Source organism: Coregonus clupeaformis, chromosome 26 (assembly GCF_020615455.1).
Source record: "Coregonus clupeaformis isolate EN_2021a chromosome 26, ASM2061545v1, whole genome shotgun sequence".
NCBI lineage: Eukaryota > Metazoa > Chordata > Actinopteri > Salmoniformes > Salmonidae > Coregonus > Coregonus clupeaformis.
Window position 1 is genome coordinate 6,792,111 of NC_059217.1, and position 27,334 is coordinate 6,819,444.

The following is a 27,334-nucleotide window of genomic DNA, read 5'->3' on the forward strand; positions in this document are numbered from 1 at the left end:
CCACACTGTGATAATTAATCCAGTGGAATCCCTGCCTTTAAATCCACTCACCTACCTGCCAGCCACTTCCCTCTGCCTCAGATATACAGCTATATAGCATCAGACTCCAGGTGGCCAGAGCCAAAATACCATCTCTGTTTAAACAGTCATCATGGTGATCATCTTCATCACCATCAGAACATTACTCTAACGGTCCTGTCAGAACAATCAGACTCAGCAGCATTCTCTTATTTGACCATGCATTAGTCACAGGTGAAGTACATCACATTCAGTGCTTTGGATGGTTGGTTATCCATAATCTAATACCTTTCACCATCTCACCCTCTCCTCCTATCCTCCTCTTTAGCCTCGCCCCTGTCTCTCTGATGGTGACTCTCTATGTCAGTGTGCCTGTCTGTCTGTGAGGGGATGTCCTCAGGCCCAGCCAGGTTATCTGCAGGTGTCTGGCAGGTGGGGGGGCACACCTCTGACTGGGATTCTATGTGACAAGAATGCCTTGGTGACTGAGACTCACTTGAGCAGATAGGAGCCATGTGGTTGTTGGTAGTAGTCATATTGTGCACATAAGGTTGTTTGTGTGGGAAGAAAAAATTGTCTGGCAATGTATTTTGAATCTCATTAATAACAGAATGAATGCGATTGCAGGTTTTTGCCTATGAAACACACAATTAATAATAACAAGATGTTTGTTGGTTTATTTGCATTATTAGATGAGCAATAATGAAAAGACAAAAGCCCTTGTAATTCATAATAAAATACAATTAACAGATAATAATGGAACACATACAACAACAAACAGAAACAGAAAAACAGGAGAGAAAAAAACAGGCAGTGTTTTGTCTTGATCCACTCTCACCAGCCTCAAGTACTGTATTCAAGCTCTGGTTTCCATATTCTAAAAATATGCTCTCTATTTTATGGCTTCATTCTGTCCTCGCTCACATATCCTTGTTTTATTGGGCAATTTCTGTGCGCCTACCTTGGAAAACAATACTGTTATTTACGTTTTAGTGAAAGATCCAACAGTTTTGGAGACTCAAGGGTTTTATCCTCTGATTATCTTCCTCTGTTTATGAAATGCCAATATGTACGTTTTAAATGACACGGTTGGTCTGTCTTCAGTTGTATGGCGAAAGGGCTGTGCACTCAAAGGTCAAGCTTATCTCTCTCACAGTTCTGATGTACTGTGTACTTGGTTGATATATGTGATTGTGTGTGTGAAATGTTTGCTTTGTGTGTTGTGTGTATTAGTGCGTATCTGACCTGGGATGTTTTTCTATTTACAGAGAGTATCAGGAAGATTGTTGACAAGTCCTCTATCAAGTTTATACGCGGCATTAAGCTTGACACCAAAAATGGCAAGTCAGAGGACCGGATACTGGTGAGTACTGTTTCATCTGAATAACTTCCATTGGTGAAAACAACATTTGCTATATTGATGTGCTGGCTGTGGAGTGGGTGGTATTCCCACAGATCATTGTTGATCTATTGATATAGAGGAGTCCTCCAGGCCATCCACACACAGTACTACTCCGTCCCTCACTACGTCAATACAAGTCTGATGCAGGGGAGGGATGCTCCATAAGACATTGGATGGAAACCTGATGGTTGGTTTAGGAGAGACATGATGCAACATAGGCAGTATTGAAGTGCAATTAATCACTATGGTCAGTTACAGACTGAGCACAAGCTATGGCCAGACTGGCCACATGCCATGAATATATTGAGTTGATATGCTGCTGCTTCCCCATACCGGCTGTGCCTGTGTGGGCATTGGAGTGGGACAATGTAGGACAGAGAGGTCTGTAAGAGCATCAGCTTGGGGAGGGATCTGTTTAAGGCTCTGTCTCTGTGAGACCCTGGTGGTGGAGGCAGTGCCAGGTGCGGGCGGATCTCTGCCTTTGATACTGGGGTGCTTTCATCAGAGAATATGGGGCAAAGATGTGAAATCTTCAATAGAGGAGCTGCAGCCCTGCCAGCTTATATGACTAAATCTGGGCCAGTGAGCTCTTAAGTGTATAGATCCCAACCTATGTAAGTACAGCAAATAGGCAAAAGTATAAGAAATAGACCGACCATTTAACTGAGACTGTACTAACAATTCCACATAAAACTGCATTGAAATGTTTTCATGTTTTTGTGCTCCTGAAAAACTACCAGCTGATGAGGCAATGGGCTCACACCCCCAGCTGGGCAGACTAGGTCTTGGCAGGGAGTCGTTCCCTCGATGACTGCTTAATGATTCATTATAGGGCGAGTTGGAAGAGTTTTGCAATGTGCACCCTTTGATATTCAGGGCTATGTCTATCTGACAGGACTATGTTATCCATTAAATCCTTGCTGTCCAATCTCTTTCTGCTAAATGATTCCTTTTTTACTCTGAACTAGAGTAGGGTATCTATCTGGAATTCTAGTCTCTGTGGGGCTTAGGATAAGGCTGAGGAGAGGGCTAGGATTTAAGGGGTCAAGGTAAAGCTTGGGGAAGGGTTTGGGTTAAGAGTCGGGCTTGCTGATAAAGCCTGGGCTAGGGTTAATGTTTTAAGGCAGGTTCAAGTTCAGGCTGGTAGGTTCTTCTATCATTGTTCTTCTTCCTCTCCCGTCAGGTTTGCTTGAGGCCATGTCATGGTCAATGTACCGTATATTACGCTTTGGTTTCCTTGCTTGTGAATTATTTAACCAGGTACTGGAAGTACCTTGTTCATGTATAACAGTTGCCTTACCCCCTTATCAATCCAATAAGAAAAGACAGGCGTCTCTGCTCCAAAAACAGACACATAAAACAGACACAGAATTATTTGATGTGTGCGGTGTGTCTCTTTGATCTGGAAGACTTTGATAAGGACTTCTCTCCCGGGAGGACTGTCTCCCCTTCTCTCCTGCACCATCAGCATGATTTACTTCTATATACTCATATGGTACAGTACTCACACACTGTCTCCACTGCCACCCCCTAACCAGTATACCCCCCCTCCCAACTCATCACGTTAATGTGATACATTCCACACGTTTTAATCAACTCCTTCAGACACAGTCTTTGAAGTGGTGGAATGCAGGAGTCTCTCTTGCTCTCTCTTCTCTCTCTCTCTGTAACTTCAGATACTCTCGTTGCGGTTTTTTGTTGTTGTGTGTGGGTGCTGTGGCTGCCGGCAAGTGTTTGGCTCTGATGGGTAGAACCAAGCACCTCTCTCCCGAAATGCAACAGAGAGGGAGAGCCACAATTCAATTACTGCATTTCATTAAGAGGGCATACTGTACTAGCTAGTGTTTCTAGAGAGAGAACGAATGAGAGAGATAGAGAGGCAGAGAAAGATAGCCAGAGAGAGAAAGGCAGAAGAGAGGAAGGAGCAAATGATCAGGAGCGAAGGAGCAGAAAAAGAGCAGAGGACGAGAGTCAGAGAGAGGGAAGGAGAGTAACTGAAAAATATTTGCTGTTTGTATATCTGGTATAAACGTATAAACTGTGCTGTAGCAATATTTACAAAAGGTTCTTCACTCTCCTCTAAAAGATGGAGACAGGAGCATGATAATAAGGTATATAGAGATTGTGTTTGTAGCTCAAGGTGGTTGCATGTGTGTGCGTATGTATACAGTACACATGTGTGTGTGTGTGTGTGTGTGTGTGTGTGTGTGTGTGCGCGCATGCGTGCAGACGGGTGTATGTGGGGGCTTTTAAATCACTTCCCTATGGAATTATTATTGTTGTAATCATATCTATAAACCATGTTAATGCACATCCTGAGAATGCAATCATCCCCAGTATACAGAATAGCCCATCAAAGCATGATGCTGTGGCAGAAAAGATTCCTGCCCAGATCAATAGGTGAATACAGAGAGTACTCATCATTTCACTCTCTCCATTACCATGGCAACCCATGAGAGAATTGGGTGCCCGTAGTGAGTCTTGAATGTGCGGTGAACTTTTGCTCAGTATGGATGTAATTTGTTCATGTTTGTCCATCTGACTCAGGTCCTCACAACATGGAGACTCTATTTCCTGACAGCCAAGGTTCCAACAAAGGTAGCCATCATGATCTCTATGTTATTAGGGACCTTTTACCATACACCAAACTCTCAGCATTATGTTAACACGTGTATGTTATTACAGATAGAGGTGACGTTTAACTTCTTGGAGATCCGAGCCATGAACAGTCACCCAGAGTTTCAGGTGAGTAACATATGCCAGATTAACTGAGGTTTTGAATGGCCATGTTAGTGCATCGTCCCTGTGGCCTCTTTTATTAGAACTGATTAGTTGTCTGAACAGATTTATAATGGAGTAGGCCTATGTAGAGTTGAAGTCGGAAGTTTACATACACCTTAGCCAAATACATTTAAACTCAGTTTTTCACAATTCCTGACATTTAATCCTAGTAAAAATTCCCTGTTTTAGGTCAGTTAGGATCACCACTTTATTTTAAGAATGTGAAATGTCAGAATAATAGTAGAGAGAATGATTTATTTCAGCTTTTATTTATTTCATCACATTCCCAGTGGGTCAGAAGTTTACATACACTCAATTAGTATTTGGTAGCATTGCCTTTAAATTGTTTAACTTGGGTCAAACGTTTTGGTTAGCCTTCAACAAGCTTCCCACAATAAGTTGGGTGAATTTTGGCCCATTCCTCCTGACAGAGCTGGTGTAACTGAATCAGGTTTGTAGGCCTCCTTGCTCGCACACACTTTTTCTGTTCTGCCCACACATTTTCTATAGGATTGAGGTCAGGGCTTTGTGATGGCCACTCCGATACCTTGACTTTGTTGTCCTTAAGCCATTTTGCCACAACTTTGGAAGTATGCTTGGGGTCATTGTCCATTTGGAAGACCCATTTGCAACCAAGCTTTAACTTCCTGACTGATGTCTTGAGATGTTGCTTCAATATATCCACATAATTTTCCTTCCTCATGATGCCATCTATTTTATGAAGTGCACCAGTCCCACCTGCAGCAAAGCACCCCCACAACATGTTGCTGCCACCCCCGTGCTTCAAGGTTGGGATGGTGTTCTTCGGCTTGCAAGCAACCCCCTTTTTCCTCCAAACATAACGATGGTCATTATGGCCAAACAGTTCTATTTTTGTTTAATCAGACCAGAGGACATTTCTCCAAAAAGTACGATCTTTGTCCCCATGTGCAGTTGCAAACCGTAGTCTGGCTTTTTTATGGCGGTTTTGGAGCAGTGGCTTCTTCCTTGCTGAGCGGCCTTTCAGGTTATGTCGATATAGGACTCGTTTTACTGTGGATATAGATACTTTTGTACCTGTTTCCTCCAGCATCTTCACAAGGTCCTTTGCTGTTGTTCTGAGATTGATTTGCACTTTTCGCACCAAAGTACGTTCATCTCTAGGAGACAGAAAACATCTCCTTCCTGAGCGGTATGACGGCTGCGTGGTCCCATGGTGTTTATACTTGCGTACTATTGTTTGTACAGATGAACGTGGTACCTTCAGGCATTTGGAAATTGCTCCCAAGGATGAACCAGACTTGTGGAGGTCAAATTGTTTTTTGCTGAGGTCTTGGCTGATTTATTTTGATTTTCCCATGATGTCAAGCAAAGAGGCACTGAGTTTGAAGGTAGGCCTTGAAATACATCCACAGGTACACCTCCAATTGACTCAAATGATGTCAATTAGCCTATCAGAAACTTCTAAAGCCATGACATAATTTCCTGGAATTTTCCAAGCTGTTTAAAGGCACAGTCAACTTAGTGTATGTAAACTTCTGACCCACTGGAATTGTGATACGGTGAATTATAAGTGAAATAATCCGTCTGTAAACAATTGTTTGAAAAATTACTTGTGTCATGCACAAAGTAGATGTCCTAACCGACTTGCCAAAACTATAGTTTGTTAACAAGACATTTGTGGAGTGGTTGAAAAACGAGTTTTAATGACTCCAACCTAAGTGTATGTAAACTTCCAACTTAAACTGTAAGTACAGCTACAGTAAGTAAGTACAGCTACAGCAATTCTGTCTCTGCTTAGATATTTACTGCAATTAACTGTTAGTTATCTGGCATCATGCCGAAAGTCACTGCTCCGTCTATCACTATTCATTGAAACTATGTTGTTGTTGTTTTCCTATGCAGGTCGTCATAGACTTGGACAAGTCCACTTATTCTCTGCGGCTTCAGTCACGTGACCACCTCAGTCATGTGGTCAGCCACGTTAACTTTGCCCTGTCCAGAATATTCAACAACTCTGTTTTCTCGTAAGTGTCCATTTTCAGGCAGCATAGACTCCTGTACCAGACAGCTTTGAAACCCAGCAAATGATAAGTAATGTTAGCTATTATGCCCCTTCTGAAACTCAAACCTCCTTTGTCCCCTCTCTCTCTCAGTCCCTCCATCTGTCATTCAGACAGTGACCTTTCTGAGGGAAGCAGGAAGTACTCCCCCAGCTCAGAGACGTCTGTGGAAACCCAGAGGGCCTGTGGTAAGAGACGCACAGACAGGCAGGCAGGCAGGCAGACAGACGGACACAGATATACAAACTGCATAAGAGACTAGATTCTAGTTGATGATAGACAGGAAATTGTTGAGTAACTTGAAACGAGAGGCTGAAAGCAGGTCCTCATTAAGAGACTAATAGATAGAGAAACCCACTGCACTGCGTACAGTACATATTTTAAAGTTAATTATTTGCTTTTTACACAGACATTGTAAACATAGGGTAAATGCACTGCTGTCATCTCTATTTTATCTCTCTCATCGAAACAAACACCTGCTCTGTACCCATGCCCTCTAGTGGCCTCATGGGTGGAATGTTATTAATACTTTTCATAATTTAATAATGAATAAACATAATTGTATCCAGTGTTTCTATGTCAAACGGTTTTGTTATATTTCAAGTCAGTCTTCTGTGATGTACAGTATATATAGTGTGATATTGGGATGCAAACTCAAAATTGAGTACATTTCAACTCTATATCTGACATGGTACAGGTGTCTTCTTTTTTTAAGCCCATAACCATGTGTGTGAGGTGTGTACTTTTGTTTCAAAGTAGATTTGTTTAAGACTACCAAGAAACACTCTGTGTGACCCTGATTTATATATTTCTTAATTCCATTCTTATACTTTTAGATTTGTGTGTATTGTTGTGAATTGTTAGATTCTACTGCACTGTTGGAGCTAGGAACACAAGCATTTCACTACACCCGCAATAACATCTGCTAAATATGTGTATGTGACCAATCAAATTCGATTTGATTTAGCCCAATGCAGTAAAAGGTTAAAACCCTCCTCTCTCACCATCATCTATTTTTCTTCCTCACTGTCCGTCTCAGGAGGGTTTTCCGAGACCTACGCTGCCCTGTGTGACTACAATGGAATCAGCTGCAAGGAGGAAGTGCAGTGGGTAAGAGCTATGGGAGTAGACCTGTTGTGTGTTAGTGCACTGGACTGTTAAAGTGCTTTCAGAAAGTATTCATACCACTTGACTTATTCCACATTTTGTTGTGTTACAGCCTGAATTCAAAATGGATTAATATGATTTTTTTTCACCCATCTACACACAATACCCTATAATGACAAAGTGAAAACAATTTTTGTAAATGTTTGCACATTTATTGAAAATTAAATACATAAATATCTCATTTACATAAGTATTCACACTTCTGAGTCAATATATGTTAGAATCACCTTTGGCAGCAATTACAGCTGTGAGTCTTTCTAGGTAAGTCTCTAACAGCTTTGCACACCTGTATTGTACAATATTTACACATTATTCTTTTAAAAAGTCTTCAAGTTGATCATTGCTAGATAGCCATTTTCAAGTCTTGCATTAGATTTTCAAGCCGATTTAAGTAAAAACTGTAACTCGGCCGCTCAGGAATATTCAATGTCGTCTTGGTAAGCTACTCCAGTATATATTTGACCTTGTGTTTTAGGTTGTTGTCCTGCTGAAAGGTGAATTTGTCTCCCAGTGAAAGCAGACTGAACCAGGTTTTCCTCTAGGATTTTGCCTGTGCTTAGCTCAATTCCGTTTCTTTTTATCCTAAAAAAACGATCTAGTCCTTTCTGATGACAAGCATAACCATAACATGTGCAGCCACCACCATGCTTAAAAAAGTGGTACTCAGTGATGGTTGTGTTGGATTTGCCCCAAACATAACACTTTGTATTCAGGACATAAAGTTAATTACTTTAGAGCCTTATTGCAAACAGGATGCATGTTTTCAGTTTTCTCCTATCACAGCCATTAAACTCTGTAATTTAAAGTCATCATTGGTTTCATGGTGAAATCCCAGAGCGGTTTCCTTCCTCTCCGGCAACTGAGTTAGGAAGGATGCCTGTATCTTTGTAGTTAATGGGTGTATTGATACACCATCCAAAGTGTAATGAAAACTTCACCATGCTCAAAGGGATATTCAATGTCTGCTTTTTTTTTTTACCCATCTCCCAATAGGTGCCCTTCTTTGCGAGGCATTGGAAAACCTCCCTGATCTTTGTGATTCAATCTGTGTTTGAAATCCACCGCTAGACTGAGGGACCTTACAGATAATTGTATGTTTGGGGTACAGAGATGAGGTAGTCATTCAAAAATCATGTTAAAAACTATTATTGCACACAGAGTAAGTCCATGCAACCTATTATGTGATATAACCTATTATGTGATTTGTTAAGCACATTTTTACTCCTGAACTTATTTAGGCTTGCCGTAACAAAGGGGTTGAATACTTATTAACTCAAGACGTTTCAGCTTTCCATTTTTGATTAATTTGTTAAGATTTATAAAAACATAATTCCACTTTGACATTATGGGGTATTTTGTGTAGGCCAGTGACACAACATCTCAATGTAATCCCTTTTTAATTCAGGCTCTAACACAACAAAATTTGGAAAAAGCTAAGGGGTGTGTATACTTTCGGAAGGCACTGCACTTTCAAATGAGGGGTCATATACTATAGCAAGTGGACTCATGGGTAATCTTGCTCCTAGGATGTGGACACTATCTATCACTCTCAAGACAACAGGGAGTTTAATCTAGTGGACTTCAGCCACCTGGAGAGCAGGTGAGAGAAGGGGAGAGGGAGAGAAAGAAAGAGAGCAGACGCTATCAAATTGATGCTGCTGCAGCCTAAATAAATCCAGTTGCTAAATTGATATCAAGGGTATTATGAAATGTACCTGTTTCGATTCAGTTATTGTTGTGTGTTTGACAGGGACTTGGCAGTGATTGTGGCCTCAATGGCATACAACACCTGGTTCACCAAACTATACTGTAAGGACCTACGCATAGTAAGTATCCTTCTGTCTGTCTCTCCTTGTGTTTCAATGGTAATTGATATGCAGAAGTTATAAGCATGTAATGACATGAGATCATTTTCATTTCAGGGGTCAGAGGTCAGTGAGCAGGTTCTGCACACACTCAGTAAGTCCTCCAGTCTGGCAGAGCTCACACTGGAGAATGCTGGTCTCAAATCGTGAGTTTTCCTTTCTTCACAAAACTCTCCTACTCTTTTTTTTATGAATAAAAAGGGTATTAGAACTATAGAAAGAGTGTTTGTTTGTGTCATTGTGTCTATGTCCAAATATGTTTACTGTATACTGTGTATGTTGCAGTGACTTTGCGCAGAAGCTGTCAGTTGCGCTCTCAGAGAATCCTGCTTCTGTCATCCACTCTCTGAACTTGGCCCACAACACGCTGGACAACCAAGGTACCAAGCAGATGCCTTATTTCCCGTTAGTCTCACACACGTGCCTATTTCTGTTTTAGTGACATCTCTCCTCCCTCTGTCTCTCTCCTTTGGTGTAGGTGTGTCTAACCTCATCCAGCAGGTGTGTCGTCTCAGCAAAGGACTGCGTCTCCTCAACCTCTCCAAGACCTCCCTCAACTCCAGAGGTTTGGACTGCTTCATCTCTCCATCCTTCCATCTGTCAATCTCTCTACCAGCCCCACCCAGAGAGAAGGCCCCACCTCCCTGTCCTCCTCCATGTTACAGAAGCATCCTCATCCCCTCAGCGACCCTGACATTAATACAGGGCAGTAACTCAGCAGACGGGGACAGTCAGCTGGATAATCAGTTAATGAACACTTTCAACTGCGTTTGAGTTTAATGAAGCTGCAACAGCTGATTGAACAGGCCACTAAGCCATGCATGCTAGGTGATATAAACCTCTGTACCTCCTGTAAGTCCCCCCTGAACAGCTCAGTGTGTTGTCCTGTTTTGTGTCTGCTATACAACAGCTTCAAGATTGACGATGTGTCCCCATGGTAACCATCTTTCAGGCAACCAGGCTCTCTATTACTTTCCCCCACTTATTGAGAGTTTGAATACTGAAAATTGAATTAAGAATGATACTGCACACATTTACACAGACTGCTTCTGCTGACAGATGCAGGTGAGAATCACATAATTCAAAATGTTCTGAAATGTTTTTTTCCCCTCTTTGGTAAATTTGCATTAGCTAGCTGAATGCATCTCTCATGGCTCCCCCCTCACTCTCTGTGTGTCTCAGGTGTGGTGTCTCTGTCTCAGGCTCTGTGCTCCAGTGATGAGTATTCCAACTCTCTACTGCACCTGGACCTGAGCAAGAACCCTGGAGTCCTGTCTGGGGAGGACGCTTCGGTCAGAAAACACATACACACATATACACACATATATACACGCATACACTGAGTGTACAAAATATTAGGAACACCTGCTCTTTCCATGACATAGACTGACTAGGAGAATCCAGGTGAAAGCTATGATCCCTTATTGATGTCACCTGTTAAATCCACTTTAATCAGTGTAGATGAAGGGGAGAAGGCAGGTTAAAGAAGGATTTTTAAGCCTTGAGACAATTGAGACATGGATTGTGTATGTGTGCCATTCAGAGGGTGAATGGGCAAGACAAAATATTGAAGTGCCTTTGAACGGCACCTTGTAGTCCACGCCTGACGAACTGAGGCCAAAGGGGGTGCAACTCAATATTAGCAAGGTGTTCCTAACATTTTGTAAACTCAGTGTACGTACACTCACACTTTGTATACAAACCAACAGGAAAGTATATGCAGTGCTTATGCCTTATGCATGAGTTTCTCAGTTTAACATTAGCGTCTTTTCTCTCTCTTTCTGTAGAATCTGTACCTTTTCCTGTCCCAGCCTAATTGTCTGGTCCATTTGGACCTGTCTGACACTGACTGTGCTGTTGACTCTGTGAGTATCTAGTGGCTCTGCGAGTTAGATTTGAACTTGCTTATATAATGTAGGATTGAATGAGTTTCTCTACACCCTTTGCAACCTCTGTCTCTGTTTTTCATCCTCTATAATCCACAACCCCTGTATATTTCTCTCTCCCACTAAAACTGCACAACACAACTGTCTCTCCTCTCTCACATAGCTATTTGGGGCTCTGCTGAGGGGGTGTTGTGCTGATCTCTCCTACCTGAATCTCTCCAAAAATTCCTTCTCACACAGGTTAGTCACATACTTTAGATTAACTATTTCTTTGGTGTGATGTGGCAGAAAAATGCTTTGAGGCTCTGAGTGAAGATAGAACACTAATTTTAGCAATAAATCTTTTTTTCTTCAAATATCCTCAGGCTTCATCTTTTGCTCTCTCTTTTTCTGTTCACTCTCTCTATCTGTCTTTTTCTCTGTTGCTCCCTCAAATGAGAAATCAGAAATGAGCTTTGTGGGAATCACTGGAACATTGTGTTTCCTCTCTGTGGGTGTGTCTGTCGTTTTTAAAACGAGAACTTGCAAAGCTGTCTGCATAGATAAGACTCATGAATATTTAAGCAGAGCTATTTATCATCTGACCCCACTTGCTCCCTCCTCTTTGACCAACTCCATTTTCTCTCTCTTTCTCATTTCGTCTCAATCCTCTCTCCACTTCATACCACTCTTTTGTATTTTTTCTGCCTATCAACAACTTAACCACTCGCCTTCTATTGCTTTTCCCTCCCACTCTCCATCTATACCTCCTCTCCCTCTCCCTCTCCTCTCGTTCATCTCCCTCTGACCTCTCTCCTCTCCCAGGAAAGTGAAGGAGACCCTGCCGTTGTTCCGTCAGTTCTTTAGCTCGGCCTTCAGCCTCACCCATGTCAGCCTGGCCTCTATGAAGCTGCCCCCTGATGCCTTGAGGTCAGTTCCCCTATTCTCCTTTTCTCCCCTGCACTCTATCACATGCCTACAGCTCACTAGAATGACAGGGGCAAGGCTAGCTGCACAACACACACTGGTCACTATGGCACTTGAGACTGAGTTAAAGGGTGTGAATTTCCAGACAAAGAAGGAAGCAAAACGGTCTTTGTTGTTGTAAGACAGGTCAATACTCTTTCCACCTATCACATATTATTTTTATTTTCTTCCCTCTCTGTCTTTCTTTAGGTCTCTTTTCATAGGTCTGACCACAAACCCTCACATTAATGACCTTCACCTGGACATCAGTGGCTGTGAGGTACAAGTCTGTCTTTCTGTCTGTCTGTCACTCTGCACACAGAACATTCAATTCCTGCTGGCCTTTATAATTTCCCATCTATATCTCTCTGTCATTCATTTCTTATGTTTCAAGTAAGGACTTACTGTACAGTAGGTATACATGGAGACTATCTTTTCTCAAGGTCTTGTCTTATTGTGCTTTGAAAGTCCTCCTCCTTTCACACATGTTGTCTCTGTCTCTGTCTCTCTCTCTGTTCCAGCTGAAGTCTGCAGGAGCTGCTGTGATCCAGGAGCTGTTCCCCAGGGTCTCCTCCATCGCCACCCTGGACATCTCAGACAATGGTGAGCACAACGACAGACTGCACCACTATGGCACAGACCCAAAGAGGTTTTGAATGGATCGCGAGTGTCTGAGTAAAAAAATATTCCTGTGTGAACTTAAATGACTTAAACCAGGTAGAAAGTGTGTAGAAATGATAATGAACTTACATTTTTACATAATGTAATCTCTGAACAATTTTTCGTCAATCACAGAATTTTCGATATAGAGCTATTAGCAGCACTATTTTGGTTGGTTTTGTGGTCTCAAGCCAGCGAGTTCTTCAACATTCTTCATCAAGAATATGGGCAAAATGTAGTTATTGACACTGAAAGAGGGAATGGGAATGTTGTTACCTTGTCATATTATTGCTACATTTACTATCAATATAGCATTAAAAATAGTTTTCCAGATTGCATTTTGGCCATTATTTTTCGCGATGCAAATATTGGGTCGCGACTGAGACAACCTGGTTAAATTTGGGTCCCGTGGCAAAACCAGTTGAGAACCACTGCTGTACACCACTGTGGCACACACTGGCACTCTGCACCACTCAGTCAGATTGTTTTGTGTGAGGTGGTTGTTTGTGTTTGAACACATTTTGTATGAGGGGGCTGTGTGCTTAATACTTTTGAGCTAGTTTTGGATTTGTGGGGGCTGTGTATTTGTTTTTGTATTTATTAAGGATCCCCATTAGCTGCTGCCACGGCAGCAGCTACTCTTCCTGGGGTCCAGCAACATTAAGGCAGTTATATACAGTTACAAATATTACATGACATTACATTTCATAACACTTTTCACAACACATTAAGTGTGTTCCCTCAGGCTACTACTCTACTACCACATATCTACAATACAAAATCTATGTGTACGTGTGTGTGCCTGTGTGTGTGTGTCTTCACAGTCCCCGCTGTTCCTTAAGGTGTAATGTTGTCTGTTTTTTAAATCTGACTCTACTGCTTGCATCACTTACCTGATGTGGAATAGAGTTCCATGTAGCCTTGGCTCTACGTTGTACTGTGCGTCTCCCATAGTCTGTTCTTGACTTGGGGATTGTGAAGAGACCTCTGGTGGCATGTCTTGTGGGGTATGCATGGGTGTCCGAGCTGTGTGCTAGTAGTTTCAACAGACACCTCGGTGCATTCAGCATGTCAACACTTCTTACAAAAACAAGTAGTGATGAAGTCAATCTCTCCTCCACTTTGAGCCATGAGAGATTTACATGTATATTATTAATGTTAGCTCTCTGTGTACATTTAAGGGCCAGCCGTGCTGCCCTGTTCTGAACCAATTGTAATTTTCAGAGATCCCGCTTTGTGGCACCTGACCACACGACTGAACAGCAGTCCAGGTACGACAAAACTAGAGCCTGTAGGACCTGCCTTGTTGATAGTGTTGTTAAAAAGGCAGAATACCGCTTTATTATGGACAGACTTCTCCCCATTTTAGCTACTGTTGTATCAACATGTTTTGACCATGACGATCCAGGGTTACTCCAAGCAGTTTAGTCACCTCAACTTGCTCAATTTCAACATTATTTATTACAAGATTAAGTTGAGGTTTAGGGTTTAGTGAATGATTTGTCCCAAATACAAGGCTTTTAGTTTTTGAAATATTTAGGACTAACTTATTCCTTGCCACCCATTCTGAAACTAACTGCAACTCTTTGTTAAGTGTTGCAGGGATTTCACTCACTGTAGTAGCTGACGTGTATAATGTTGAGTCATCCGCATACATAGACACACTGGCTTTACTCAAAGCCAGTGGCATATCATTAGTAAAGATTGAAAAAAGTAAGGGGCCTAGACAGCTGACTTGGGGAATTCCTGATTCTACCTGGATTATGTTGGATAGGCTTCCATTAAAGAACACCCTCTGTGTTCTGTTAGACAGGTAACTCTTTATTCACAATATACAGTGCCTTCGGAAAGTATTCAGACCCCTTGACTTTTTCCACATTTTGTTACTTTACAGCCTTATTCTAAAATGGATTAAATAAATACAAATCCTCAGAAATTCCTTATTTACATAAGTATTCAGACCCTTCACTATGAGACTCGAAATTGAGCTCAGGTGCATCCTGTTTCCATTGATCATCCTTGAGATGTTTCTACAACTTGATTGGGATCCACCTGTGGTAAATTCAATTGATTGGACATGATTTGGAAAGGTACACACCTGTCTATATAAGGTCCCACAGTTGACAGTGCATGTCAGAGCAGAAACCAAGCCATGAGGTCAAAGGAATTGTCCGTAGAGGTCCGAGACAGGATTGTGTCAAGTCACAGATCTGGGGAAGGGTACCAAAAAATGTCTGCAGCATTGAAGGTCCCCAAGAACACAGTGGCCTTCATCATTCTTAAATGGAAGAAGTTTGGAACCACCAAGACTCTTCCTAGAGCTGGCCGCCCGGCCAAACTGAGCAATCGGGTGAGAAGGGCCTTGGTCAGGGAGGTGACCAAGAACCTGATGGTCACTCTGACAGAGCTCCAGAGCAACCATCTCTGCAGCACTCCACCAATAAGGCCTTTATGGTAGAGTGGCCAGACGGAAGCCACTCCTCAGTAAAAGGCACATGACAGCCCGCTTGGAGTTTGCCAAAAGGCACCTAAAGACTCTCAGACCATGAGAAACAAGATTCTCTGGTCTGATGAAACCAAGATTCAACTCTTTGGCCTAAATGCCTAGCGTCACGTCTGGAGGAAACCTGCCACTATCCCTACGGTGAAGCATGGTGGTGGCAGCATCATGCTGTGGGGATGTTTTTCAGCGGCAGGGACTGGGAGACTAGTCAGGATCGAGGGAAAGATGAACGGAGCAAAGTACAAAGAGATCCTTGATGAAAACCTGCTCCAGAGCGCTCAGGACCTCAGACTGGGGCGAAGGTTCACCTTCCAACAGGACAATGACCCTAAGCACACAACCAAGACAACGCAGGAGTGGCTTCTGGACAAGTCTCTGAATGTCCTTGAGTGGCCCAGCCAGAGCCCGGACTTGAACCCGAACGAACATCTCTGGAGAGACCTGAAAATAGCTGTGCAGCAACGCTCCCCATCCAACCTGACAGAGCTTGAGAGGATCTGAAGAGAAGAATGGGAGAAACTCCCCAAATACAGGTGTGCCAAGCTTGTAGCGTCATACCCAAGAAGACTTGATGCTGTAATCGCTGCCAAAGGTGCTTCAACAAAATACTGAGTAAAGGGTCTGAATACTTATGTAAATGTTATATTTCAGTTGTTTTATTTTTAATAAATTTGCAACAATTTCTAAAAACCTGTTTTTGCTTTGTCATTATGGGGTATTGTGTGTATATATTGATGAAGGAAAAAAACAATTTAATCAATTTTAGAATAAAGCTGTAACGTAACAAAATGTGAGAAAGGTCAAGGGGTCTGAATACTTTCCGAAGGCACTGTAGCAGGGGGTGTAAAGCCATAATATATAAATTTTTCCAGTAGCAGACTATGATCGATAATGTCAAAAGCCTTACTGAAGTCTAACAGAACAGCTCCCAAAATCTTATCATCAATTTCTCTCAGCCAATCATCCCACATTTGTGTAAGTGCCGTGGTTGTTGAATGTCCTTCCCTATAAGCGTGCTGAAAGTCTGTTGTCAATTTGTTTACAGTAAAATAGCATTGTATCTGGTCAAACACAATTTTTTCCAAAGGTTTACTAAGGGTTGGTAACAGGCTGATTGGTCGGCTATTTGAGCCAGTAAAGGGGGCTTTACTATTCTTGGTTAGCGGAATTACTTTTGCTTCCCTCCAGGCCTGAGGGCGCACACTTTCTAGTAGGCTTAAATTGAAGATATTGCAAATAGGAGTGGCAATATTGTCCGCTATTATCCTCTGTAATTTTCCATCCAAGTTGTCAGACCCCAGTGGCTTGTCATTGCTGATAGACAATAATACTTTTTTCACCTCTTCCTCACTCACTTTACAGAATTCAAAATTACAATGCTTGTCTTTCATAATTTGATCAGTTATACTTGGATGTGTAGTGTCAGCGTTTGTTGCTGGCATGTCATGCCTAAGTTTGCTAATCTTGCCAATGAAAAAATCATTAAGGTAATTGGCAATATCAGTGGGTTTTGTGATGAATGAGCCATCTGATTCAATGAATGATGGAACTGAGTTTGCATTTTTGCCCAAAATGTCATTTAAGGTGCTCCAAAGCTTTTTTCTATAATTCTTTATATAATTTATCTTTGTTTCATTGTTTAGCTTCTTCTTCTTTTTATTCAGTTTAGTCACATGATTTCTCAATTTGCAGTACGTTTGCCAATCGGTTGTGCAGCCAGACTTATTTGCCATTCCTTTTGCCTCATCCCTCTCAACCATACAATTTTTCAATTCCTAATCAATGCATGTGGATTGAATCGTTTTTACAGTCATTTTCTTAATGGGTGCATGCTTATTAGTAAAGCAATTTCATAAATGTGTCAAGTGCAGCGTTTGATTGCTCCTCATTACACACCACAGACCAACAAATATTATTTACATCATTTACATTTACATTTTAGTCATTTAGCAGACGCTCTTATCCAGAGCGACTTACAGTTAGTGCATACATTATTTTTTTTCATACCCCCTGTGGGAATGAATCATCAACATAGGAATCACTACAAATATTATTGTATGACCTCTTATACACTATATTAGGCCCAGCCTTTGGAACTTTGGTTTTCCTAGATATGGGTACTATATTGTGATCACTACATCCGATGGATTTGGATACTGCTTTAAAGCAAATTTCTACAACATTAATAAAGATGTAATCAATACATGTTGATGATTTCATTCCAGTGCTGTTTGTAACTACCCTGGTAGGTTGACTGATAACCTGAACCAGGTTGCAGGCACTGGTTACAGTTTGAAGCTTTTTCTTGAGTGGGCAGCTTGATGAAAGCCAGTCAATATTTAAATCACCCAGAAAATGTACCTCTGTTAATATCACATACATTATCAAGCATTTCTTACATGTTATCCAGATACTGACTGTTAGCACTTGGTGGTCTATAGCAGCTTCCTACAAGAATGGGCTTTAGGTGAGGCAGATGAACCTGTAGCCATATTACTTCAACAGTATTTAACATGAGTTCCTCTCTAAGCTTTACAGGAATGTGGTTCTGATTATAAACATCAACACCTCCACCATAGGTATTTAAGTATTTTCTGTAGAGGTTATAACCATGTATTGCTACCACTGTATCATCAAAGGTATTATCTAAGTGGGTTTCAGAGATAGTCGGAATATAAATGTCATCTGTTACTAGCAAGTTACTGATTTCATGAACCTTGTTTCTTAAGCTACATATGTTAATGTGGGCTATTTTTAGTACTTTTCTGGGATGCTTGATTGTTTTCATTGCTTTACTGGGAAGCTTAGCAGAAGCAGACATGCTCATGTTATTTATGTTAGTGCAGGGTGAGCTGCACACAGTGGACTTCCTACTAGGGCACACCGCCTCAGTGCTAACAGTATAACTCTGGTTCATAGGCACATGATTAGGGAAAGGGAAAGGGAGATACCTAGTCAGTTGTACAACTGAATGCATTCAACTGAAATGTGTCTTCCACATTTAACCCCTTTGAATCAGAGAGTTGCGGGGGGCTGCCTTAATCGACAGCCACGTCATCGATTACTGCATACAATAGCTGTAGGATCAGCAGGGCAGTTAGAGGGACATAAATTAGGTTACTTACATTGTGTCTACCAACGCCCCTGGGATAATGTATATTTGCTGAAGCATTATTACAACTCAGCGACACAATGGTAGGGATTTACTGAGCTGGGCTTGGGTCATTGATAAGTCATTGTTTCAACGCAGCCTTATAATGCAGTGAAATTATCCAGGAACCCAAATTATTCGGGTGGATCCCATCCTCCTTATAAAACGTGTTTGGTTTCGAAAAGGTATCGAAATTGTCAACAAAAGTTACACCCATTGAGCTGCAATAATCACGTAGCCAGTTGTGAAGAAAAAGTGTATGTTTGATGTCGTTTTGTTTGTGGTTTGTGTTTACAGGGCTGGATGCAGACCTTCTCTCAGTTCTACCAGCTCTCTCCAGACACACCTCCCTAAAGCACCTGTATCTGGGCAAGAACTTCAACATCAAGAGCAGGTACAGTACTACAGAGGCACAGTGGGTGTGTGGTTGTGTGTGTGTGCACGTTCATGTGTGTGCGTGTGTCAGCTTGATTTTCCTCAAGCAGACTGGGATGATTACGATAGCGGCAGGAAATGACTAGTGCCAGAGCTCCTGCTGAGTGTAGCCTGAACTGCCTCTCTCTCTATCTACAGGGTGCTGGAGGAAATCCTACAGAAGCTGGTCCAACTCATACAGGAGGAGGAGTGTGTGAGTGAGAATGCGTCACAATTCACACAACACTCACACATTACACAATATAATATTATATTTTATATTCACTGATTGTACTGCGGAGTATATACACAAACGCACAAACACTATACACGTTCATATACTCAATGAAAACTCATGGTCAAATACTGACATTCACCATACTGTATTTTACATGGTACTCTCTCATACATACTCTTTATTTTCTACAGTAGTGTTTTCCTTAGTGTATATCAATCCATGGCCCTGTTACTGTGGGCTGTAACATATTATGCCTTCTGAATTATTCATGTTGTGTACAAAGCTATGTGACACATTGCTCTGTGTATTACAAATGCTGAGTTCCTCAGTTTCTCCTCAGCACTGCTCCCAACTGTTCCCAGCAGCATTTAACCATCTCTCTCCACTGTCATCTTCTTCTCCTCCTTTATTTTTCTGTCCTACCCTCTTCTTCTACTTTACCTTTCCCCTGGTCTCCACCGTTACCCCTCACCCAACCTTCTCACCCCCTCTGCCTTGCCCTCTCCCGTCTCCCTCCCTCCCCACCCTTTCTCTCCCCTCTTCCCTGTCCCTCCCCAGGCCCTCCAGTCCCTCTCCCTGGCTGACTCGCGGCTGCGTTCTCGGGGCACAGTGCTGGTAAACGCTCTGGGCAGCAACACCTGTCTGCGTAAGGTGGACCTGAGTGGGAACAGCCTGGAGGACATTGGAGCCAAGATGCTGAGCAAAGCCCTGCAGATCAACACCACACTCAGGCAAGAGACCGAGAGCGGGAAGGAGAGAGATAGAGGGTATTGTCAGGTATGGTGATGGTTGTTTTTAACACTGCCTCTCCCCTGTCCTGACAGGAGTGTGACGTGGGATCGTAACAACACCTCAGCTACAGGATTCCTGGATGTGGCTCGAGCCCTTGAACAGTGAGACTATTTGTTCATCAAACACACACATGCATGCTTGCACACATACACACACACGCTCAGACTTCTAAATCCGTTATAGCTCACTATAGCTTATTTTACAGACCCCTTTGATGAATTTGTATGCTCAAAATACAGGAAGCAAGAGAGTTGATATAAATAGGTTCCAAGAGACATGGGGATGCCTGAAGCTATGTGTAATTTAAATGTCCTGTTGTTCAGATAGTATTTTCAGAATTAGCTGGCTGATATATAAACTCAGATACACGTGAACCAAACCTAGCTTACTGTACACATTGATACTTGCTATCTCAAACGGCTTAGGTTTGCGTTTAGTCTACAGATCACATTAGCTGCAATAATCAAAGCATTACTCATCCTATCACAGTCCAGCAGGATATTTTGGGATGAATTCTTGTGATGAAGGGGTATTTTGGGCGGAATTCTGTCCACTGGGAATATTAACCCTTACCCTTGGGTCTGTAACTCAATTTTCTATAGCTCTCTTTCTCTGTCTCCTTCCTTTCTCTTTCTCCTTCCTTTCTCTGTCTCCTTCCTTTCTCTGCCTCCTTCCTTTCTCTGTCCCCTTCCTTTCTCTGTCCCCTTCCTTTCACTGTCTCCTTCCTTTCTCTATCCCCTTCCTTTCTCTGACCCCTTCCTTTCACTGTCTCCTTCCTTTCTCTGACCCCTTCCTTTCACTGTCTCCTTCCTTCCTCTGTCTCCTTCCATTCTCTGTCCCCTTCCTTTCACTGTCTCCTTCCTTTCACTGCCTCCTTCCTTTCTCTGTCTCCTTCCTTTCTCTGTCTCCTTCCTTTCTCTGTCTCCTTCCTTTCTCTATCCCATTCCTTTCTATGTCCCCTACCTTTATCTGTCTCCTTCCTTTCTGCATCTCCTTCCTAACTCAAACCCCTTCTCTTTCGCTCACCTTCGGTGTGTTCTCTCCCAGTAACTTCACCTTGCAGTACATGCCCCTCCCCCTCAGTGACATCAGTCAGGCGTTCCGTAGCGCCGCCGAGAGGACAGAGCAGGCACTGACCAAGGTGGGCTCCTTATGCTTCCATCTCAATCCTCCCTCCAACCCTCCGTTAAACATCCACTCCTTTCCTTTGCCTCTCTATTTCCTCTCCTTTCCTTCACTGCTTATTTTCTCTACTGGCACCATCATTCTCTCTCACTCCCTGCCCTTTCCATTTCAATTGACTCTGCTTCATTGACATTTTCACACAGTAGTATTGCCTGTGTGAGTGAATGTTTTTTAAATCTGTGGCCATCAGATCCAGCGTGCTCTGCTGAGGAACAACCAGACTCAGCGCTTCTCTCAGAGACAGGCTCTACGGCTGCACCAGGGCCTGGTCACCAGCACTGCTGAACAGGTAGCTAATGTATACAGTACCAGTCAAAAGTTTGGAAACACCTACTCATTCCAGGGTTTTTCTTTATTTTTACTATTTTCTACATTGTAGAATAATAGTGAAGACACCAAAACAATTAAATAACACATGTAGTAACCAAAAAAGTGTTAAACAAATAAAAATATATTTGAGATTTGAGATTCTTCAAATAGCCACCCTTGGCCTTGATGACAGCTTTGCACACTCTTGGCATTCTCTCAACCAGCTTCATCTGGAATGCTTTTCCAACAGTCTTGAAGGAGTTTCCACATATGCTGAGCACTTGTTGGCTGCTTTTCCTTCACTCTGCGGTCCGACTCATCCCAAACCATCTCTATTGGGTTGAGGTTGGGGGATTGTGGAGGCCAGGTCATCTGATGCAGCACTCCATCACATTCCTTATTGGTAAAATAGCCCTTACACAGCCTGGAGGTATGTTGGGTCATTGTTCTGTTGAAAAACGAATGATAGTCCCACTAAGCCGGGGCGGCAGGTAGCTTAGTGGTTAAGAGCGTTGTGCCAGTAACCGAAAGGTCGCTGGTTCTAATCCCCAAGCCGACTAGGTGAAAAATCTGTCAATGTGCCCTTGAGCAAGGCACTTAACCCTAATTGCTCCTGTAAGTCGCTCTGGATAAGAGCGTCTGCTAAATGACAAAAAAAAAAAAAATAAGCCCAAACCAGATGGGATGCTGGTTAAGTGTGCCTTGAATTCTAAATAAATCACAGACAGTGTCACCAGCAAAGCACCCCCACACCATAACATATCCTCTTCCTCCATGCATTACGGTGGGAAATACACATGCAGAGATCATCTGTTCACCCACACCGCATCTCACAAAGCCATGGTGGTTGCAACCAAAAATCTCCAATTTGGACTCCAGAACAAAGGACAGATTTCCACCGTTCTAATGTCCATTGCTTGTGTTTCTTGGCCAAACAAGTCTCTTCTTCGTATTGGTGTCCTTTAGTAATGGTTTCTTTGCAGCAATTCGACCATGAAGGCCTGATTCACACAGTCTCTGAACAGTTGATGTTGAGATGTGTCTGTTACTTGAACTCTGTGAAGCATTTATTTGGGCTGCAATTTCTGAGGCTGGTAACTAATTAACTTATCCTCTGCAGCAGAGGTAACTCTGTGTCTTCCATTCCTGTGGAGGTCCTCATGAGAGCCAGTATCATCATAGCACTTGATGGTTTTTGAGACTGCACTTGAAGAAACTTTCAACGTTTTTGACATTTTCCGCATTGACTGACCTTCATGTCTTAAAGTAATGACGGACTGTTTTTTCTCTTTGCTTTGTTGAGCTGTTCTTGCCATAATATGGACTTGGTCTTTTACCAAATAGGGCTATCTTCTGTATACCCCCCCCCACCTTGTCACAACACAACTGATTGGCTCAAACGCATTAAGAAGCAAAGAAATTCCACAAATTAACTTTTAAGAAGGCACACCTGTTAATTGAAATGCATTCCAGGTGACTATCTCATGAAGCTTGTTGAGAGAATTCCAAGAGTGTGCAAAGCTGTCATCAAGGCAAAGGGTGGCTATTTGAAGAATCTCAAATATACAGTGGCTTGCGAAAGTATTCACCCCCCTTGGCATGTTTCCTATTTTGTTGCCTTACAACCTGGAATTAAAATTGATTTTGGGGGGGTTTGTATCATTTGATTTACACAACATGCCTACCACTTTGAAGATGCAAAATACTTTTTTTTGTAAAATAAACAAGAAATAAGACCGAAAAACGTCAAACTTGAGCGTGCATAACTATTCATCCCACATGGCTTTTGGCGAACACCAAACATGTTTGCCTATTTTTTACTTTAAGCAATGACTTTTTTCCGGCCACTCTTCCATAAAGCCCAGCTCTGTGGAGTGTATGGCTTAAAGTGGTCCTATGGACAGATACTCCAATCTCCGCTGTGGAGCTTTGCAGCTCCTTCAGGGTTATCTTTGGTCTCTTTGTTGCCTCTCTGATTAATGCCCTCCTTGCCTGGTCTGTGAGTTTTGATGGGCGGCCCTCTCTTGGCAGGTTTGTTGTGGTGCCATATTCTTTCAATTTTTAAATAATGGATTTAATGGTGCTCCGTGGGATGTTCAAAGTTTTTGAAAACATTTTTTTAACCCAACCCTGATCTGTACTTCTCCACAACTTTGTCCCTGACTTGTTTGGAGAGCTCCTTGATCTTCATGGTGCCACTTGCTTGGTGGTGCCCCTTGCTTGGTGGTGTTGCAGACTCTGGGGCCTTTCAGAACAGGTATATATATAATGAGATCATGTGACAGATCATGTGACACTTAGATTGCACACAGGTGGACTTTATTTAACCAATTATGTGACTTCTGAAGGTAATTGGTTGCACCAGATCTTATTTAGAGGCTTCATAGCAAAGGGGGTGAAAAACATATGCACGCACCACTTTTACGTTATTTATTTGGTAGAATTTTTTGAAATAAGTATTTTTTTTCATTTCACTTCACCAATTTGGACTATTTTATGTATGTCCATTACATGAAATCCAAATAAAAATCCATTTAAATTACAGGTTGTAATGCAACAAAATAGGAAAAACGCCAAGGGGGATGAAAACTTTTGCAAGGCACTGTAAAATATATTTTGATTTGTTTAACACTTTTTTGGTTACTACATGATTCCATATGTGTTATTTCATAGTTTTGATGTCTTCACTATTATTCTACAAAGTAAAAAAAAGAAGAGAAAAAAAAGAAAGGTGTGTCCAAACTTTTGACTGGTAGTGTATGTGTATTAGTTTTGTGTGTGTGATTGCTCTAATGATGGCTCAACTCATTGTCTCTCAATCACACACAATATGTGTGCATTGTATGTCTTTACTGACACCCCGCCTGCTTCTCTATTCTCTGTTTCCCAGGTGATGGAGCGTCTGTGTGTGCGTGTGCAGCAGCAGGTGTGTGTGCTGCGTGGAGTAGGGGAGATGGAGGAGATTCAAGCTGCTAAACAAGTGCTGAAGGAGGCCAGGAACTCTCGCGCGGTGAGCGTGTGTGCATGCCTGAATCATTTCTCTAATCTCTAGTGTAGTTAAGTGTTCAAGTGTATGTGGGTCTTCCTTTAAACTAGGGTACCAGTTTGGATTTCCTACACTGGACAACTTGTTACAGCTGTTGATAGGCCATTGATAATAATCAGCATTTTTTTTCTTCATGTCATTACATTAAGATATAAGGGGGGATCATAGCTATATTCAATAAAATTCACGAGTTGATTTAAAACCTCTGTTTAACCCTTTATCATGTTTGGTGTCTTGACGGATTTGTCCAAAATCGTGTGATGTGAAACATGACTTTTCTGTCCTTGCATTTATGGCAGTGTAAGTTGACGTTATATATTAAGCATTAATCAGTTAAATTAGAAATTGAACAGTTTTTAGTATAGAGATCTCAGAAATACACTGTAACTACGTAACATTTCGCGTCTTCTTATGTTACGGGATGAAAACAGTTTTCATGGGCACACAAATCCAAAATAATAAATGCGATTGCAAAATCAAATGCTTCTAACCGAAAGAGTCACCTTACCTTGGTACTTAAAACTTAAATCGATACTGTCATTAACATGGTTCTTCAATAATTATGCATAATACTTGTTGGATGTGCGAGTTATGCCATAATAATTTCACACATCATCATCTGATCCAGGAATTAATTTTCCACATTGGATTTAATATCCCTAGCGAATTGATATTGAACATCTGTTGTTGTCTGCTTGATTTACAGTAGGGTCTTTTTAGATTTAACAGAGAAAGCATCAAGTTAATGTGTTCATGTTTTCAAATGTTTTTGTGCCTCGCATTGGACACCTAGTCTACTGTGCGCAATTGTGTAGGATAGACTATTGCGCGACACCCAACACTGTTCATATGAATTATTCTGGATATAATGACAACAAATTACATAACATAGTGGGTTTATTCATAATATCATCTGGTAATGAAATAACATGACAAATACATGTTACACCTGCAATTTTAAAATCAAGGGGCTTGAAGTAGCATACTTGAACTTGAACTTCGAGCTCCGAAATTCACATACTGGGCCTACCTTGAAAATCAGACATTTTATCAATTTGGTGCTTGAAAAGTTATTGAAATTATTGTAGCCAATTTATAAGTTCTCCTGCTCCCTTATAATTATCCGTGATTTCATTTTTGATCAATTTTTCTGAGAGATGTGACCACTTTCGTTTGTTTCCAGCTGCTTCAATTTAAGAGTGTTGCGCTACTCTGTTGCGGTAAAACCATGTGCGGTTATTATTAGGACGACACGATCTAATGTTGGCTTCAACTTGGCTTTCCATACAAATCCTTCCATTAAAAAAAGAGCCTGGTATTTGGTCACTTACTCATTATAAAAACAGCGATGGTGAGATTCAAATGGTGAGATTAATGCTACCGCTATTCATGGATTTATTATGTGTGCCCGCGTCGGTTACAGAAAAATCGCCGTGCATGCATCCAATCTATTTAGTCAGGCAATGTCCACATTATTCTCACATATTCTAGAATGTACTGTAATAATAATTTGAATATCAATGCATTGGCAAGGCCTAAAAAAATGCATTATTCTTAAAGTGGTAATGGCCTACTTTTTTTTACACCTTTTGCATGTTTTTTGGGGGGAGGGGGGTGGGGGTATATATACAATTGTATAACATTGAATTTGACTTGCCAATGTCTGTATGAACCCTGCTTAAAGGATGTATAGTCCTAGGCCTATGTTGTTGTATAGGTGGAGTTATGGGTACATATGCATATATTCACTTTTATTCCTCTAAGTACACATGTGGAACTGCATGAAAATCATTTAGACATTTTAATCCCAATGTCACACATTGGCCCCATTATTTATAGAAAGACCCATGTCTTTTTGTATTAATATAACACCCCCACACCCCTCTCTCTCTCTCTCTCTCTCTCTCTCTCTCTCTCTCTCTCTCTCTCTCACTCTGTCTCTCGCATATATTCACTTTTATTCCTCAAAGTACACATGTGGAACTGCATGAAAATCATTTTGACATTTTGATCCCAATGTCACACATTGGCCCCATTATTTATAGAAAGACCCATGTCTTTGTGTATTAATATGACACCCCCACACCCCCTCTCTCTCTCTCTCTCTCTCTCTCTCTCTCTCTCTCTCTCTCTCTCTCTCTCTCTCTCTCTCTCTCTCTCTCTCTCTCTCTCTCTCTCTCTCTCTCTCTCTCTCTCTCTCTCTCACTCACTCACTCACTCACTCTGTCTCTCTCTCGCATATATTCACTTTTATTCCTCTAAGTACACATGTGGAACTGCATGAAAATCATTTTGACATTTTGATCCCAATGTCACACATTGGCCCCATTATTAATAGAAAGACCCATGGCTTTGTGTATTAATATGACACCCCCCCCCCCCCCCTCTCTCTCTCTCTCTCTCTCTCTCTCTCTCTCTCTCTCTCTCTCAGCTGTACCCCTCTCTCTGTGAGCTAGCTCATGTCCTGTCAGTAGATGGGCCAGTCAGACAGAAACTGGACTCACTGGCAGGAGAACTGGCCAAGGCAGCTGACAAGGAACTACAGGTGCAATCCTCAATACATCACATATTTATATAAATGTTTTATTTACTTCGCCATTATTTCTTAATCAATTAGGCAACACAGGGATTGGTTGAATATTTGATTGATTGATTGATTGAGTTATTGATTGATTGATTGTTTAATTGGCTTGTTGATTGACAGGTGATAGTTGACTCCATGGTGTCTCTCTGTCGTGAGCTGTGCCCGCTGTCCTCCTCTGCAGCAGAGAGATTGAGTCCTCCGCTCTCGTCCGTCTCTGAGCGCGTCTCCATCCCACGCTCTGCCATCCGGACGGCCATGATGGAGCGAGCAGCTCAGGACATCCACCGTGTGCTGGAGTAAGAAAGGGAGGGAGGGAGGGAGGGAGGGAGGGATGGAGGGAGGGAGG

At 41.9% G+C, this 27,334-nt stretch overlaps 1 protein-coding gene across 2 annotated transcripts in view; it reads left to right on the plus strand.

The window, feature by feature from the left end:
* Positions 1–27,334, plus strand: part of LOC121540138 (capping protein, Arp2/3 and myosin-I linker protein 3-like) — a 39,263-nt gene that overhangs the window by 1,098 nt on the left and 10,831 nt on the right. For both annotated transcript variants that reach the window (XM_045207714.1, XM_045207715.1), the window contains exons 2-27: positions 1,287–1,381; positions 3,968–4,018; positions 4,106–4,165; positions 6,086–6,207; positions 6,337–6,431; positions 7,283–7,353; positions 8,937–9,010; positions 9,161–9,236; positions 9,333–9,421; positions 9,561–9,655; positions 9,754–9,840; positions 10,458–10,567; positions 11,063–11,140; positions 11,325–11,401; positions 11,966–12,070; positions 12,317–12,386; positions 12,628–12,709; positions 18,718–18,814; positions 18,994–19,048; positions 19,631–19,803; positions 19,897–19,965; positions 20,912–21,005; positions 21,240–21,338; positions 24,249–24,368; positions 26,836–26,949; positions 27,109–27,284. In XM_045207714.1, coding sequence (XP_045063649.1) covers positions 1,287–1,381; positions 3,968–4,018; positions 4,106–4,165; positions 6,086–6,207; positions 6,337–6,431; positions 7,283–7,353; positions 8,937–9,010; positions 9,161–9,236; positions 9,333–9,421; positions 9,561–9,655; positions 9,754–9,840; positions 10,458–10,567; positions 11,063–11,140; positions 11,325–11,401; positions 11,966–12,070; positions 12,317–12,386; positions 12,628–12,709; positions 18,718–18,814; positions 18,994–19,048; positions 19,631–19,803; positions 19,897–19,965; positions 20,912–21,005; positions 21,240–21,338; positions 24,249–24,368; positions 26,836–26,949; positions 27,109–27,284 — 2,434 coding nt within the window. The remainder of the gene's footprint in view (positions 1–1,286; positions 1,382–3,967; positions 4,019–4,105; positions 4,166–6,085; positions 6,208–6,336; positions 6,432–7,282; positions 7,354–8,936; positions 9,011–9,160; positions 9,237–9,332; positions 9,422–9,560; positions 9,656–9,753; positions 9,841–10,457; positions 10,568–11,062; positions 11,141–11,324; positions 11,402–11,965; positions 12,071–12,316; positions 12,387–12,627; positions 12,710–18,717; positions 18,815–18,993; positions 19,049–19,630; positions 19,804–19,896; positions 19,966–20,911; positions 21,006–21,239; positions 21,339–24,248; positions 24,369–26,835; positions 26,950–27,108; positions 27,285–27,334) is intronic.